At 36.2% G+C, this 18,859-nt stretch overlaps 1 protein-coding gene across 1 annotated transcript; it reads left to right on the plus strand.

Moving 5' to 3' along the window:
* Positions 1-1,278: 1,278 nt before the first annotated feature.
* LOC138336592 (protein bicaudal D-like) lies at positions 1,279-15,549 on the plus strand. The gene is made up of 4 exons (XM_069286106.1): positions 1,279-1,299; positions 3,408-5,480; positions 7,925-7,973; positions 13,589-15,549. Exons 1-4 carry the CDS (start codon positions 1,279-1,281, stop codon positions 13,606-13,608), a joined length of 2,163 nt encoding a protein of 720 aa, XP_069142207.1. The 3' UTR covers positions 13,609-15,549.
* The last annotated feature ends 3,310 nt before the right edge of the window (positions 15,550-18,859 follow it).

Here is an 18,859-nt window from a genome sequence, read left to right on the forward strand (position 1 = left end):
TTATAAAGGCATACACGTATAGATTGTCCGGAAAATTTGACATTATTTAGATTTTGTTCAGCTACAGCTTAGACATGATATATTAAACAGGGTCTTAAACTTTAATTGTCCATTCAAGATCTCATTTTACACTCTTCTATTTCAGGTTATACACGGTTATTTTAGCAATACAAACTTTATTCTAGTCCTACATATTTTGACTATTGATTTGTATGGATTTACATGTAAAACCCGGTCAAGGCACAAACACTGATATATTGACTATATTCCACATAAATATTCGCAACTTAAGAAATAAAATAACTCACCTCCAAAACATTGCAGGTGAATTCCACGTAGTATGCATCACCGAATCTCATTTAGACAGCACTATTTCTGATGACGATATACAGACCGTGTGCATTCCTATGGTGGAGGTGTTGTCGTCTATATATCTTATTATATTTATGCCAAACGTTGTCTTGACTTAGAATTTCCATCAGGTGAAGTCGTATGGGTAGAATATTCTTTAATAATTCCTCATACCTCCTTTGCACAGTTTACAGACCCAATGATAGTATAAATCCTTTTTGGGAACAATTTGAAAACTCCTCTGAAACCGCACTTGATGAAAATCGGCATGTAATAATAGTTGAAGACTTGAACATTTTTTGACTCTCGGAAACCCGTCACATATACTTAGTGATAGTATACAATGGCATACACTAACCTACACGTGTAGGTCGAACGTGCGCTTCGTCACTGGATCCCGTGCTGGTCAGCGATGCGTTCGAAATAGAGCTTTTCGGTGTTATCGATGTATGTAGATCACGATATATTTCTGATCATGATATCGATGCCACTATGGTTGAAATGTACTAATAATTGTTTACATTCGATCTGGTGACCATGCTATAAAAATGCTAATTACCGATACTTTAATGATCTTATACAAAATATGCCAGGTCCCTGTGGTTGTTATTTAGAGGCGCTCAATCATGTAATGATATGTGTAAATTATTTTCTGAAAAAATACTCAGAATATGCCCGTGTTTGTATTCCCACTAAAAAATATTATTATAAGACCTAATGATAAGCCGTGTTTACATATGAATTACGACATGAAATAAGAGTGAGAAATAGGTTACATAAAAAACTTAAACGTAGCTATTCATTGCTAAATTTAGATAAATTTGAAAAAGCAAAGAAATCATGTCAATAATTTAAAACGCAGAACCAGGGAATTGTTTTTCGCTAATGTAAATGGACTATTAGACAATTTTGCCAAAAATAACCAAAATGATTTCTGGAAACTTCAGCGTAATTTGATAAAGGGTTGTGATACAGTTTCTAATATCCCATTAAGATATCCTGTTAATAATACTATTATGGTAGATAATGAACGAAAAGCTAATGTTTTAAACGATTACTTTGTATCTATATCAACCTTATGTGATACTGGTGTTCCCTTACCATATGTTAATACCAGAACACAAAGTCGTATGGGCGATGTTTTTTTACGCATACTGATATTATCGATATTCTAAGTTCCTAGACATAGGCAAAGCTGAAGGTATTAATAAAATATTACTATAATAAATATATATATGTATACTGTTGGTTAAAACATTTCGTGCCAGGTCCCTGTGGACATGGTAAATAGACTTATCTGATTAAATTACAGATCCCTATAACCACTCCGTTCAAAAGAGGATCTGACAACATCCCATAAGAGGTCATGTTCGCATGACCTTTATACCACCTGTACATCAAATCAATTTAAGCATTTTCTACACCTAGCTACATCAATTGAAAACGCCATTTCGTCCCAGTATAAATATACACTTAGCTTTGTTGTGCTCTTTGGGCGAGATGAATATGTACATTAAGATAAGATAAGATAAGTTTATTTCTGGTTCAGACTTATATGTAAAGTCCTCTATACCAGATGACAAAATATAGAGTTTACAGTTAATACATTTTTATCCGGTAATAATAATAAATTAATGATGTATAAAGGCTTTGTAGTTGTATAAGAGTTCTTGTTCTTTCCAATGTTTATCTAACGCATTTTTGAAGGAGTTTATATTTGGCGCCATCACTACATTCTCTGGTAGATTTTCCATATCTTAGCTCTGAAAAAAGTTTCTTCTAATCTCATAGTTAGATCTTGTATGGAATAGCTTCCTCCTATTTGCCTCCTGCTGCTCTCTCGCGGTCCGTTGCATCTTTCCATAAAGAATGAAATGTTACAACATTCGGAGTCATATACTCCCATCTAAAATTTTGAGAAGAGTTCTATCATGTCTCCTCACGTATTTCTTCTATATGCCAATGTTGGTAATTTCAGTTCTCCAGTCTTTGACTATATGCTAGAATGTGACATTACCTGGTAGACATTTTGTCGCTCTTCTTTGGGACACTTTCTATCATTTCTATATGCTTCTGTAGGTAAGGCGCCCATACGGGGCAAGCATAGTCCAAATGAGACGAACTAAGCATTTATATAGCGGAATAAATGATTTGATGTCTAAAAACTGAAAAGTTCTTCTCAAAAGTCCAAATATGGAATTGGCTTTTTTTACTTTCTCTGATGATATGGCTGTCGAAGCTTAACGTGGAATCTACAACTACTCCTGTATCTTTTTCTTGTCTATATTTTGCAGTGAGTTTTTTCCCATTGAGCTGGTATTGTATAATTTCCTCGCATTGGTTTCTTGTTCTCTGTTTGTGGTATCCTCATGTGTTTTACATTTATCTGGGTGCACTTTTAGAAGCCATGTTTCACTCCATTTCGACATTGTATCTAAAATCACTCTGGGCCTCTTGTACTTATTATATTTGGTGATTTAATATCCTGGTTGAGGATTATTTTCAGAAGTTACCAGAGATTATTTAATACATGTAGTTTGTGTAATACATAAAGGGAGACAATCTGTTCCCACTCTATAACATTAATCTAGGGGAGACATTCCATTCCTTTATAACATTACCTCCCTTTAATAGATAATGCTTTAATTTCTTTTTTTCCTTTTCCCATTTATCCTTTCATCTTTACATGTTTAGGGGACCACATTCAGCAATATAATAGATAAAATTGTGATTTCAGCAAAATGAGAATATATGCTATTTGCTTTCTTTATACGTGTTTTATCCTATTTAACAGCTATTTTAAGTACTTGCTGTGGATTAAAGGTGTGGGAGGCAAGATTTTCCAGAATAAAACCATAGACCTATGGCCATTACCTGTAAACAATGTATATTGTAGCTATAGGATGTGGAGTACATAGAGAAAACCGCCAACCCATACCCACTGGCTGTGAATGGCATTGGAATGTTTACATTCATGAGTATTTTGTGCCTTATAACCATGCAATGTCTTGATTCTTTGGTTTTGTGTACTTACTTATGCTTTTGTTTACTTGCAGGCCTTGAGCAAACATCAGGACACCTTTCGCAAGCAGCAGAAGAGTGGCATCCACCAAGAGGATAGCTTTCTGCTTGAGACTGCAACACGGGAAGAAAGTTACAAATCTGTGATCTTAGACCTAGAAACAGAACTAAAGACATGTAAACAGGCGCTAGAACGATTCGAGGGCGAGAACGAACGATTAAACTCCGCCGTTCTAGAACTCCAACAAAGTTCCGACTCTCTCGAGGAACAAAGACGCCAGTACAAAAATGAACTGCGGGAGTACAAGATTCGAGAGAATCGGAACTTGGTCGATTACGCCGAGTTGGAGGATGAAAATATCTCGTTACAAAAACAAGTATCACAACTAAAACAGGGCCAGGTAGAATATGAAGGAATGAAACATGAGATCAAACGCCTTCAAGAAGAGGCAGACGACCTTCACATTCAGTTAGAAGATGCGATGGGCCTCAAACGGATTGTAGAAAAAAATCTTGATGAGGCTCTGAATTCACTTCAGCATGAGCGAGAGCAGAAACATGCTTATAAAAAAGAACTGGATCAGCGCTTAAGTCAGGAGTCTATGTTTAATCTGAGTAACCTTGCTCATTTTGGAGGACTAAGCGAGGGTCTAAAAGATCTTGTCCCTAACAATAACGATTTTGAGGAGGATAACGAGGAGGGGGAACAAAACAATCCCGCCCTCAAACGAATCGAAGCCGACTTTAAACAGGAGGAAACCAAATCACCGGTGAAGCCAGGACCAGGCAAAGTGAATGACATTCTCAGTGAAATTCAGGAAAATGAAGTGAAAAAGCTAGAACAAATGTTAAGCCAGAGTGAAAACGAAAAGTTAGAACTCCAATCGGCTCTCGATGAAGCCCAAAAATTAATACAAGATACGCAAACAGACTTAGTCGAACAGAAACAGCGGGCTGATCAGCTCAAAGCTCAGATTAGTACTCTAATTCAAGGAGAATCTCAGGGAACATTTGCCAAAAACGGGAGTCCTGGGGAGAATAAATACTCAAACGCTTTACAGGAGATTAATAACTTACACGAGGAACTGAATCGCCTCCAAGAGCGAAGCCAACTTGGAGGGTCAAAATCTGATAAGAGTATAGAAGAAGCCATTGAGGCAATGAAGAATAAGTGTAACGGTTACCATGACACCATTATTGAACTTGGAAAGGATCTCAAATCTATGTCACTTGCCGCGGGTGAAGCTCAGGGCAGCCTAACTACCACACAGGATGAACTGGTCAGGGTTACCGAGGAGCTTGCACAACTGTACCACTTGGTTTGTGAGGTCAGCGGAGAAACGCCGAGCCGTGTTATGTTAGATCATGTGAAATCAGCTGCAATGATGTCACGACAGGACCGAGAGAGCAGCGAAGAAAAGGAAGACAAGGAAGGCTCGGAGAAATCGGCCAAACTGAAATCAAAATCCAAAAAGGACGTTGTGAATGGTGACATTAAGGGTGATCCAATTTCCTGTTACAAACTGACCGAAACCATCATTGACCAGGTGAAATATCTGAAGCGTGGTGTTGAGCACCTCATGGAGGTGTCGCAGCAACGGTCAGTAGACACAGAAAACCAGGACGTTCAGGAACTGCAGGAACAGGTGGTCAAACTGAAGGCCATGCTTTCCACCAAACGCGAACAGATTGCAACACTCCGCAGCGTGCTGAAGGCCAACAAGTCTGCCGCTGAAGTTGCTCTGGCGAATCTGAAACAGAAATACCTCACAGAAAAGGTCATAGTAACTGAAACCATGGTGAAATTGAGAAATGAACTCAAAGCACTTAAAGAGGATGCTGCTACGTTTGCTTCGTTGCGAGCGATGTTCGCTCAGAGGTGTGATGAGTATGTAACTCAGCTAGACGAAATGCAACGTCAACTGGCGAGTGCCGAGGAGGAAAAGAAAACACTCAATTCCTTGTTGAGGATGGCAATTCAGCAGAAATTGACCTTGACGCAGAGGTTGGAGGACCTAGAGTTTGACCGAGAGCGTCGCAACATGCGCCGCCAAGGTGGCGGTGGCGGTGGTGGCGGCGGGGGCCGAAGTAAAATGGGGGCTTCCAAAGTAAGTCGCAACTACAATCCATATCATGAAGAGTCGTATGACCGTTACGGTGGTTCGGGTCGTTCACACCATCATAACAAGAGAGACTATTAGGCACTTTTCCACTACCATGGCTTACGTAACACGGTAAGTGATCCATAGTTACCGGGTACGCCCAAGCTACCTAACCATTTGTATGAGTGGGTGGTGGCTGTTATGAAGGCGCTTGTCTCTCTAACCAGGTTAGACTTTGTACACAGTTTCTAACCTTGACCTCTTGTAGCCAGGTCGCACTCCGGTTCCAAACACCACAGAGATCTAGACTTAGTAACGCCAGTCATTAAAACTCAAAGGTTGGATTCTTTACTATATCTATATATCGTAAAGATTTTTTCTTTGAGATAAACAATACACACCCTTTCAGATATACAGTTTAAAGATCAAAGTCTTCACTAAAAAAAGTTTTCTGAAGATTTTGAATGTTATCCAGAGCAAATAAACCAAAACCTTTATTCAATACATCTTTTGAACTGCTATTAGTGACCTAAAACATTTTTAAGATGCAGATTTGATCGTTTGATCTCTGGATGTGGGGAGATAGGCGGTCGATCAATCAAGATTTGAAAGGGTGTAATATTGTTTTTATATGAGATACTTGAAAACCATTTTTCCATCTCTTCTCTTTACCTCTGATCACCTTCTCTCCATTCCTTACCTGGGCTCGGTAAGTGTGTGCATGTTTACTCCAGTAGTAGAGCTAGATATTACATCAGGAAGTGATTACCGCTGCTGCCACGGACAAATATATCAGTAAAACTATTTTTATTTCTTGCTTATTTTCTCCATCCATGATTTTATTGCCACCATATTGATGCGTGTATTTTTCATATTCCATGAGTGCGTTATTTACCTTCACCACGATATATATTAATGCTCATGCACAAACCGTGTGGTTCCTTTTACCGTTTTGACCATTGATGATTGGCTACAGGTGCCCTGATGTTTATATATAACCACCAATCAAAACTAACTGAATGCAAATGCTTTCAGAATATATATGCTGCATTGATGCAAGAATGGCAAACTGATCACTTCTAACTTTAAAGAAAATCTTATAAGTTCTACCGGTAGATTTGAATTAATCAGTTATATCATAAGATATGTATTGCTTCTTTTATGAGTTAATTATGATTGTTCATTTATAAACCTTATGAGGCTTCCTTCTATAATGTACTCATGATCAAAGATGGACTCCATATGCTTTGTTATACATATTTATTCATTATAAGCAAAGTTAAGTCATTTCTGAAGGATTCAGATTTAATGCAGTCATATCATAAATATATACCTAATAGTAATATACAATCTCAATTAGTTATGAGGTCATATATATATATATATAGGTCATTCTGGAGAAATCTGGAATCAGCAACCTCTAAATCATGATATAAGATAATATATAATGAAAACAATTTTTGTACTGTGCATTATTTCTGAATCTTGGATAGTATGTTTTATTTAGTCATAAACAATAGCGATAATAATAGCCTTTATTCTATCAATCAAAGCCAACACTTTAATTAATAAAAATCATAACGATCATGAAAATTCAAGGTCAGTATAAAAAATATAAGTATCAGGTCAAAGGTCATACCTGATGATTTAAATTGCATAATGTATTCAAAACAATTTAAAAATGTATTTTGCGATATCTATTTGTTAACTGTTCATGTTGGCCTCAAACTCAAACATATTCTTGTGATCAATATTAGGGAGAATTCGTTCATTCTGGTACGCATAACAGTGTTTGTACATCGCCTGGAAAATTGATTTCTTGTCCCATGTTGAGATCTTTCTGGACCATTTTCATCTGACTGAACGCTAGCTGTGTAGAATATATATTATGGTCGGATTTTATGAAGCTTGATTTCCTCGGAATGGATAGAACCAATAAATCACAGTCCATGCTTTTAGGCTCTGTTTAGAACATGAAGTTAATTAATTATCTGTACTTAATTAACCATTGCTGTTACTTGCTCTTTAATTAAGCACTTATACACTCCTAAAGTTAATTAACAAATTGATCTATAATGAATAAAGATTGATGATCATGTGTGATTAATTTAAAATGAAAAAGATTCACACTTTATTTTTTTTTCTTCTGTTAAATGCAAAATTAGTTTTAAAGAATAATATATACCAAAAAAAAAAAAAAAGAAAAAAATTCAAGTCATTTATTAAGCTAGGTTAAAATGGGCAATTCACTCTTTTTATAACATAATTAGATATATGTGAAGTTACTGAATAAAAAATAAAGATGTTTACTTGCCAAAATGATGCAGTTGCAATAAAAAAACAAACAAGAGATAGTGAACCAATGTTTCCAGAAAGGTCATGAATGTTTTTATGGGATGTGACATGTGATGACCAGGTTACTATGGTGATATTATCTGGTCTATTTGTAGGTTTGTCTGTCGATCCCGGGCCGGGATTGTATCCGGGGAGAGGATACTAGTATGTAACTTATACTAATATCGCATTCCTCATTTCACCTTCTGTTATGCCCTTGTTTCAGTTGCTCTGTCTTGTGGTACCTCTCTTTGTGGTTCATGATTACCATGTGGTGCGACTGTCCTATGATTTAATTTGTACAAGTCTTCCATTGCAGCTTCTAATTATGATTTGTAACACATGTTTTATGTTTAGCTCATCCACCCCTCAAAATCCATTTGAACTCTACTAATTCAAAGAATGGAACAGTCCACTATAAATTTTCAGGGGTGAATGAGTGAATACATTATGTGATTTTACAGTTATGTTTAATTGCATGCTGATTTATGTTGTAATAGTATTTTTACGTTGATCAATACAAATGTCAGCATTTAATGTTGTACTTTATTTTAGTTTCATCCTATACTAGCTGAGCTGATGACGATTGAACCCTGTTTTCTTGAACTTAAATCCAAATATCTGTAAAATTTACCTAAATATTCTCCACATCTAAACTTGCATATATATGATATAAGTTTACCAGAATTCTTCTCGGAAATAATGGGTTTCAACTGTGTTATTGAAACTTTTTCATCAAGTATATTGTCTGCATCAGCTCTGAATTTGCAAAACAAATTTGTTACATATTGTCAGAACTTGCACTTTTAAATTACAATCACTTTATATAATCCCATAAATTAGAATTAGTTATTTGCTCTGCACAAAATGTTGTTGATTTGATGAAATTGTATGAAGTGAATTTTCAAAAATCATATTTCATTGAACTCATACATGACTATACAAAGAGAAAACATGACCCATGCAATGCCTTTAATAATTTCGGCAGGACCAATATGACTGTTATCTTATTCAGCAGAACACATGAACTAACTACCGGTATTTTCTGGGTCAAGTCAAACCTTGTGCCCTGAACTAGTCATACAGTCACTGACATGACGACCTTGTGCCTTCAGCCTTCAGGTCATATATGATTAAACTAATTCACCCCAAAACACACAATTAGGCTCTTCTAAATCAAAGACCAGACCAGACCAGTCCATTATGAAATTTATGGGTTGAATGAGTTAAAAACAAATAGCCTTGACCCTCTTTTGTCCTTATTTTGTGTCATACAGAGAAAAATGGGTGTATTGCCCTAAAACTTGTAGAAATAGAGCAGATGATCTTGCACTTTTCTACAAACTCATACATGATCATTGCCTTTTCATATGCAGATTTAACATAATGTTACTAATCTGTATATCAGAGGAAACAGTTTAACAAGAAAATCTTTTATTTCTTTCATGAATTGTTCTTTGGATAGCTAGGTTATATTGTTCGGGCTGTTCTTTCTTGCAGTGGTTTTGCCATGACAGTTAACCTTAGTACTTTTAGTAAGCACCTACCAGCTATCGTGTAAAACAGACTAGCAGGTTGTTTATATCAACCACTTCTGTGATTTTGTTGATGAAATTTGAAAGTCAAAAGATAAGATTGCACACCAGACATTGATCTGCCAGTTGCTGTGGAAATTTCTTAATTTGTTATAATGGGGACAATCTCAAAACCAACTGATTTAGGATGGAGAGAGAACGTTTAAGTTTGACTGGTTTGATGGGTTTAACAGCCCAAGGTCATTTAAGGACATGCCAGCTGGTGTAGGAAGTGCAAAAAGCCAGAATACCCAGAAAAAATTCACCAACCAGCAGTACCTGCATGCTGGCAACTGCATGGCTCCCCACATGGGATTAAAACTTCATTACATTATACAATGTATTACACAATGTACCTTATAAAATATGACCCCCTCCCCCTCCCTCATCCTTCAAAATTGTAGCTCTAGATACTGTGAAGAAACCAGAGCTTTACAGCTATAAACTTGAGGTTCTGAATTAATTATGATATATTTTCTGTTTTGATGGAAATGAATCGGTAATTTGGAAGACGCACTCTGTCAGTAATCCATGTGAGTAAGCTGTTTGGCATGTGACAGCCCTACCTTGTAAATAGTGGGAGCCATGACATATAGTGCTGACAACTAGATGTGTATACAAGTCCATATCAAACACAACACTTGAGCTCGTTCACCACATATTTCTAGTAAATCTGTCTATCAGATGTGTATCACATGAAGATCAAATTCTCTGAGAAAAAAAGATTTTCAAATCCTCAATTTTCATATAGTTTAGAAGACTTCTCCATACATTCTATATACCTATAAAATCCTTTTGGACATATCTGCAAATTGAAGTATTTCAAATTCATTTTTTAAGATCTATATATATTCTATGTTTAGTCATTCTTGTAGTGTTAATTACAATTGCCTCAGGATGCAGATATTCTTCTATTGTGTACTGGTACATGTGTACTTTTGACATTAGTACATGTAATTGCCCTAAGATTCTTGTTGACGTAAAAGATTTCATTTAGATTGATTGATTTAATATCCCTTACCCTATTAACAGCCAGGGTCATTTAAGGACGTACCATGTTTATTAGTGGAGAAAATTACAGCAGAGTACCAGGAGCTAATAGGAAAACCATTGACCATCGGTCATCAGTATCTAGCAAGTGCCCACCATGGGATTTGAACTCGTGACCCATAGGTGAAGGGTTTGTGGTAATATGTCACGACATTTTAACGGCTTGGCCACCACAGCCCCTGTAAAAGATTATTTCACTAATATACCTGCTCCTTGTATTTGGAGTTCAGCATATAAACTGTTGGAAGGCCAGGAACAATAGTTAGTTTGGTATCTGTAATCCCCCTCTAGTCTAAGTTACCTTCTGAGACGGCCCCTGAAGAGGAGAGCAGTCTCAGCAGCCAGCAGATGAGCCTAGCTTGCACTAGTGGGCTGCTGGGCTACTTATCACAAGTATTGATCAGCAGAATTATTGCCAGGGATCTCACACTGGGTACAATGGGCACCCCAGGGGGAAAATTACAGAAGGGGTTGGAGGAGGCTAGCTGGGGATATAATGTATATATGTGTAGATAATGATAATATTTCTGGGTGCTTCTTCATCTGATGTATATGGTACCTTATTTCTTCCTTTCCCCTCTTATTTTCATTTCTGTCTTTCATATTTTGAAAGTTTCTCCCCTGAACAGATGTTGGAGTGCTTGGTCACCATGGTAAAACAATATGGCTACCTTTATACTGTATTAAGGAATCATAATTATCATCTAAGCTGTTTCAACAGACGAGTTTTTGACCTTTTGTCTAGGTGATATGATAATACAGTTATATAATAATGGTGTCTCTATGAGTGGAGTGATACAGGTCCCATGAACCTTTTGATGTATTTTGTTTTGTTTTCTACTTCCAAATGTCAAAATTATTGTACAGGCAACATCAATGTAAATTATTGTAGGCAGGGAAATGCCAAAGGCCTGGTATATAAGTTTTCAGTATGAATATTTGATTCACTTTATCTGTTTAGTGTAAAGGACCGCATGGTTGTAGAGAAACTACAAATAAACACCAATGTGTCATGAAAAATGTAGGAACTCTGTAAAATGATGAAAGGAGCATTCATATAGACACTGACTTGGAATTCTGAATCATAGCTGGAGTGATATGCTGGATCTTTGTGACTCACTGTTACACTACATGTTACATAGTGTGTAGTGTAGCATACTATCTTCATTTTACGGTAAAATATAAATTGTGTAGAAAACTGTCCTCTGAGTTACTAAGATAATGACAGGGCTAAAAAATGGCCAGGAGAGAGTGTGATAGAGCTAGATTATTTATTATTTTGTTCAGATAAGTAAGATAAAAATTTATAGATTATTTGTTATTTTGTTCAGATAATAAAGATAAAAATCTATGCCCTGTGACATGCCAACCAACAAAATAAGGATGAAGTATCGGACACATAAGAACATAGCATCCATAACAGCACAGACCAATTCATTTCTCATCGGTAAAAAAACAACTTTCCAGTGGTTCAAAACAAAAAAAACAACTTTCGAGTGGTTCAAAACAAAATTTCATACAAACCAAAAGATAGCCATTTGATCTCCCATAATATGAGACCTGATTGGACATCAGAATATTTTATATAGGATTGATACCATATTTTCTCAAAACATTTACCAGGTAAAAAAACAACTAACTTTTGCATTTCTTCCAAATAGCATGTGTAATTGCTTGTAGTAGTACATATGTGCATGTTATTTTCAAATTTGATTTTCCTGGATTATTTATAAGCATCATCTGACACATACATAATCAGCATGATTTTGTGTAGTAATATGTTTTATTTTCAACAATAGATATGTGTGAATTGAAAACACAATATTCCAAGGCTGTGCTCTCAGCTGTTTGTCCATAAATCCAATCAAAATTGAATTGTTAAAATTGATGTTAAATACAAATTATATATATATGAAACTTGATCAAAATTCAAGGTCATTAATTAATATGCTAAAAGGTCAAGGTCATGAATATTGATCTTGTTTCTTCGAAGTATTCAGTTACTTCAGATGTCATCTTTTAGTAAAATTATTCAAACAGATTATAGTCAAAACAGCTGGAAATTATGCCATTATGTGTTTTATAAACCTTCAAATGGAAAAAAAAAATGCTTAACTATTACTAATAAGAATATTCCATAAATACCGGTATGTTTACCATATGTAATATTTACCAGAAAATGGTAAATATGGATTTTGATAATGTACATTTTTCATTCAACTGCGACACACTTGCCTACCAATATGTACATGTGTTAATGTTGTAGTTGATACAGTTGACTGCCACACTGTGTACAGACATTTTTGATGATAATCCATCAACGCTGCAAAGACTGTCATGAAAATAAATTATGTATTATTTTTTTTCCGTATCAAATATGATAAAACACTTTTTAGAGCACTCTTACAAATAAATGAGTCGTGTATTAAAAAACTGAAAACTTTATAAAAGATTTCATCATGGATCCATTATTTTCTGAAAAAAAAAGTTTTTTTAATGAAGCATTTTCAAAAATCCATTTCATTCAAGCCTTTTCATGCTGTGATTTATCATAAAAATGTTTGTAAAGTATGGAATGTATCATTATATATTGTGTGATTGACTCAAGATTTCAGTTAGTCCAAGTTGAAACTAATATTTCTGTTGATGCACTATTCTGCATCCTCGATACTCCAAAACATAGTGTTATACGCCTGGAGTGTCGAGGATGACTATTGTGTTGTATGTATGAATTGGATCGAGGCATCATGATTCAGCATGATGCTATACTGCTAATAGTGTTTATTTGGAATGACATTTAGGACCAGAACAATGCCACTTCAGGTTATAACTGGTAATTATCATGACAGTGCCAGAGGAAGGCCTAGTGTAAACAATGGAATATACACTTACCAAGATCATCAGACGGTATCACTTGCTTTTATACAAATCAAACTGCCATTTATGATTTCATGGGCATTAAATAGAATTTTTGCATAAACTTAGAAAATTTTAATGTAGGAAGTTATAAAGACAATTTCATAGTGATAAATTATAAATTTTGTTTTGACTTGGTAGATGAATTTTCCATGATATACTCTGTGCCTTCTAGATAGTGCTAAGGTAAAGTTGCCAAATTCTCCACCCTATTTCACCCATCTTCTCTTGCTCTTCCAGTGCTGACAGGAACGCCATAGCAACAGCAACTATCTACTATACCAAAGAACTTCCTTCCTCATCGCCAAGGTCGAGGTCGACTTGCGAAGGTCAAGGTCAGCCAAAAGAGACCGAGCAGAGTGCACATGGAGGAAACGCTTCATGATGAGGAATTTGTGATAACGGAAGAAAATGGACTTTAAAACATTCATTTGATTGACAAGATAATCATTCAAAATGTGATGGATATTTTGGTCAAGGAACCAGAGAATGTCCAGTAAAGGTTACAGGACATTGGTACTGGACCAAAAAATTGTCCGGTCACATTTTAGGGACATTGGCAGAGAACCAGAAAGATCTGACCAGGTCTTCAAAAGTGGTTCAAGTAATATAACTACGTGTTGGTCTGAACCAAATATGTCCAATTTTATTTTAAGTACATCGGGAGAGAACCAGAAAGATCTAACCAGGTCTTCAAAAGTGGTTCTAAGAACTATGTGTTGGTCAAAAGGACCAATGTACATTAATTTAAACCTATCTCGTTGTCTCAAACCATTATAATCACATAAGAATATTTACACATTACATTATTTGTAATAAAAGGAAAGTAATATGTGTAAAGAGTTGTGTAAATTAAAAAATCTAGTAAAAACATTATGGAAGTAGAACTTCTCATTCCAAAATTGTATCATTAAAATATTATTGTATCGCTGATGATATTATTAGTAGACAATTTGAATATATATTTGTATATTTGTCAATCTGCCCTTATAGGGAAAGAACTTGGACATAAATTGTGCAAAGGTTGTATTAATAATGCCTAGAGAATTTGTATAAAGATTCATTGATGCTAGGTGTATTAACGTCAGTGACACATTCGTTCCAGTTTTTGTACATGTCCAGCCATTCAATTTGTGCTGAAAGATGAACTATCACAATCCATAATCAGAGGTCTTGCATAAAGATCTAAACATTCTTAACATAATTATTTATGTATGCTTTTTTATGTCAAATGAAATTATTATGCATAAAAAATAAATTTTTAAAAATGAAATACAGAAGGTAAAATATTATAAATGAAATAAGCAATTGATTTTAAAGCAAATTTGAGATATTCAATAATAAAACACTATATTTGGTTCCTTTAACAATTATTCAAATTTTTAACATTCTTCCATATTTTGCTTTTGTAATTGATTTTAATTCAAGATGTCATAAGTGCTGTGATATTTCACTCCAATTCATATCTTATGTCTGCGACATACTTTTCAGTATTTGTCCAAATAGATGGGATCTGCAATTTTTAACCCATTTTAATATATGGTTTAATTATTTATGCCAGTGAGGAATATTGACATCTCATGTCAATATTACTGTGTTCACAGAATCTGTTCACATCAAAATATTTTGCAGTAATACCTCACAGTCTGTATATACATGTCTACAATAATGTATTCTAATAATCATATTTAATATGCAGTATATTATGCTAGTCCATTTTATTTATTATTTTTAATGGAAGAGCAGTTTTTATTTTTCCCTTAGATGATTTAATTGTTTGAAGATATCAACTTTTTTTATGACGGCGATAACGCATCTTCAAATGAAACTTAAATTACTAATTTTGTTCCATTGCTTATATGTAGGCAATTATCTAACTAAAGCATCTAGTGTCACAAGGGAGACAATCCTAGTAGGGGAGATAACCCTTGAAGGGAGACTATCTCAGTAGGGGAGGTAACTCTTGCCGTTGGTGCTAAGCCACATCCCAGATTTGTGTTTGTACCAGCTTAAACTGAACATGACATCACAGCTTTTGATATTATCAACTTCAGTTTCTAACTGATAGCATTACAATTCATTATGTCCAATTGGATAATGTAATTATCACTGAAGAACGTTCGATAGCATCATGTTTGTCACCTTTCAAAATGTGCTGGATCATTTTGTTTAAAATCTGCAATAAAATATATGTAACACAACCCTTTATTGTTACTTGTTCTGCTCATCTAGTAGGTATTTATAAATACAATTATCTTAATCATATTTTATTTTAAGACATATTGAAGTAAATTTTTCAACTTACTGGAGTCTACGCTAATACATGTAACAGTACATGTCAATATATTTTGAAGAAACATTGCACAGCAAAGCATCAAGAGGAACCTACCAATTTAATTTCAGCAAGATCATTTCACTGCTCTCAGAAATAAATTGTTCTGTGGATCAAGATGAAAGTCAGCTCCATCTTATACGGCTTCAAGACCACTTAACATGACGCTACCCAAATTGGAACACTTTTCGAAGATCATTGTGAAAAATTTCGAACGTGTGCATGAAACCAGATTTTTCTTTTAACTTTCCACAATAAGATGCCTTCAGTTTTAATTTCATGATTTGTTTACTTGTCAGCAGTGCTTATATTTTGAAATAGAGAGCTTGAAGCATGCCCGTTTTAGCCCTGTGTTTCTGCAGGTTCGAGTACCCAAAATAAAACGCCTCCTAAATACAGGTTAATTAAGAAAATGTATAGATATCATAAAAAATGTTTGAATTCATTGAAGGAAATTTCAAACATTTTTAAACTTATTTAGGTCACATATCTGTCAAAAATACCCCATTGTGCATTTGTTTTTCTTGTGTTAAAATAAATGGTGTTTTTAGGGTTGTCGCACGACATCTTTTCCCGGATTTTTTCACAATTTCATTATTTTCGTTTTTAGCTCACCTGGCCCGAAGGGCCGGTGAGCTTATGTCATGGCGCGGCGTCCGTCGTCGTCCGTCCGTCGTCCGTCTTCCGTCGTCCGTCTGTCCGTCAACATTTCCTTTAAATCGCTACTAGTCATAGAGTTCTGCATGGATTTTAACCAAATTTGGCCAAGAAACATCCTTGGGGGAAGGGGAACAGAACTTGTATAAATTTTGGCTCTGACCCCCCGGGGACAGGAGGGGCGGGCCCAATAGGGGAAATTGAGGTAAATCCTATAAATCGCTACTTGTCCTAGAGTTCTGCATGGATTGAAACCAAATTTGGCCAGACACATCCTTGGGGGAAGTGGAATAGAACTTGTATAAATTTTGGCTCTGACCCCACAGGGACAGGAGGGGCGGGGCCCAATAGGGGAAATTGAGGTAAATCCTATAAATCGCTACTTGTCCTAGTGTTCTGCATGGATTGTTACCAAATTTGGCCAGAAACATCCTTGGGGGAAGGGGAACAGAACTTGTATAAATTTTGGCTCTGACCCCTCGGGGACAGGAGGGGCGGGGCCCAATAAGGGAAATTTAGATAAATCCTATAAATCGCTACTTGTCCTAGAGTTCTGCATGGATTGTAACCAAATTTGGCCAGAAACATCATTGGGGGAAGGGAATCAGAACTTGTATAAATTTTGGCTCTGACCCCCTGAGGACAGGAGGGGCGGGGCCCAATAGGGGAAATTAAGGTAAATCCTATAAATCGCTACTTGTCCTAGAGTTCAGCATGGATTGAAACCAAATTTGGCCAGAAACATCCTTGGGGGAAGGGGAATAGAACTTGTATAAATTTTGGCTCTGAACCCCCGGGGACAGGAGGGGCGAGGCCCAATAGGGGAAATAGAGGTAAATCCTATAAATCACTACTTGTCCTAGTGTTCTGCATGGATTGTAACCAAATTTGGCCAGAAACATCCTTGGGGGAAGGGGAACAGAACTTGTATAAATTTTGGCTCTGACCCCCCAGGGACAGGAGGGGCGGGCCCAATAAGGGAAATTTAGGTAAATCCTATAAATCGCTACTTGTCCTAGAGTTCTGCATGGATTGTAACCAAATTTGGCCAGAAACATCCTTGGGGGAAGGGGAACAGAACTTATATAAATTTTGGCTCTGACCCCCCGGGGACAGTAGGGGCAGGGCCCAATAGGGGAAATAGAGGTAAATCCTATAAATCGCTACTTGTCCTAGAGTTCTGCATAGATTGTAACCAAATTTGGCCAGAAACAACCTTGGGGGAAGGGGAATAGAAACTTGTATAAATTTTGGCTCTGACCCCCCGGGGACAGGAGGGGCGGGGCCCAATAGGGGAAATTTAGGTAAATCCTATAAATTGCTACTTGTTCTAGAGTTCTGCATGGATTGTAACCAAATTTGGCCAGGACCATCCTAGGGGGAAGGGGAACAGAACTTGTTTAAATTTTTGCTCTGACCCCTGGGGACAGGAGGGGCGGGGCCCAATAGGGGAAATAGAGGTAAATCCTATAAATCGCTACTTGTCCTAGAGTTCAGCATGGATTGAAACCAAATTTGGCCAGAAACATTCTTGGGGGAAGGGGAATAGAACTTGTATAAATTTTGGATCTGACCCCCTGGGGGCAGGAGGGGCGGGGCCCAATAGGGAAATTTAGGTAAATCCTATAAATCGCTACTAGTCTTAGAGTTCTGCTTGGATTTTAACCAAATTTGGCCCAGAAACATCCTTGGGGTTAACAGAATTCCTATAATTTTTGGCTCTAACCCTCTTGAGCAGAAAGAGTGGGGCCCAATAGGGGAATTAGAGGTAAATATTCAAATTCCTTCAGAAAAGAAACCATGAACCTTACTAGGCATTACAAACCAGGTGAGCGATACAGGCCCTCTGGGCCTCTTGTTAATGCAGATAATAAGTAACTGGAAAGAAAATAACATCTATTAATTGTCACAGTTACTATTCAGCACCTTAATTTTTGTTCAGGACAGTTATTGGTAGTTTTGGTTGTGAACGGAAAATTCTGTATTACAAATTTTAAAAGTGCATTTTGGGTAGTGTTCAAATTTGGGTAGGGTCACATACCGTCAAATCTGTATATAAAGACCATCCAAAGGCCTTTCTTGCCAAGTGGTTCATATACAGATCAAATTGTGTTGCAGTTTGCTATTTAGGTTTTGAAAAAGTGGTCATTTAAGACAGATACCGTAGTCTTGATACAAAGGTGGTCACTATTGCCACAGAGGAATTTTAACAAACAATTTGTGTTGTTAACCTATTAATTTTGATATAAATCAAGTTATGTATACCAATCAATTCATTCAGCTAGTTTAGCATCCTTGATTTCCAGGGGCTATGATCACTTAAGATCTCTACACTTTGGAACGTGTCATAGCAAAACTGAAGGCAGTTTTAGAGAGAAAGCAAATTGATCAATCACAGACTGACAGACTTGCTTTAAAGATTTACAGAGAGCGAAGCTCAACTTCCAACGTCACATAATGTACTGTTATTACATTTTTTTGAAGTACATCAAATGACAAAACTAACTGTTCATCTGATGTCA

The sequence above is a fragment of the Argopecten irradians genome, chromosome 12 (genome assembly GCF_041381155.1).
Source record: "Argopecten irradians isolate NY chromosome 12, Ai_NY, whole genome shotgun sequence".
In the NCBI taxonomy this organism is placed as follows: Eukaryota; Metazoa; Mollusca; class Bivalvia; order Pectinida; family Pectinidae; genus Argopecten; species Argopecten irradians.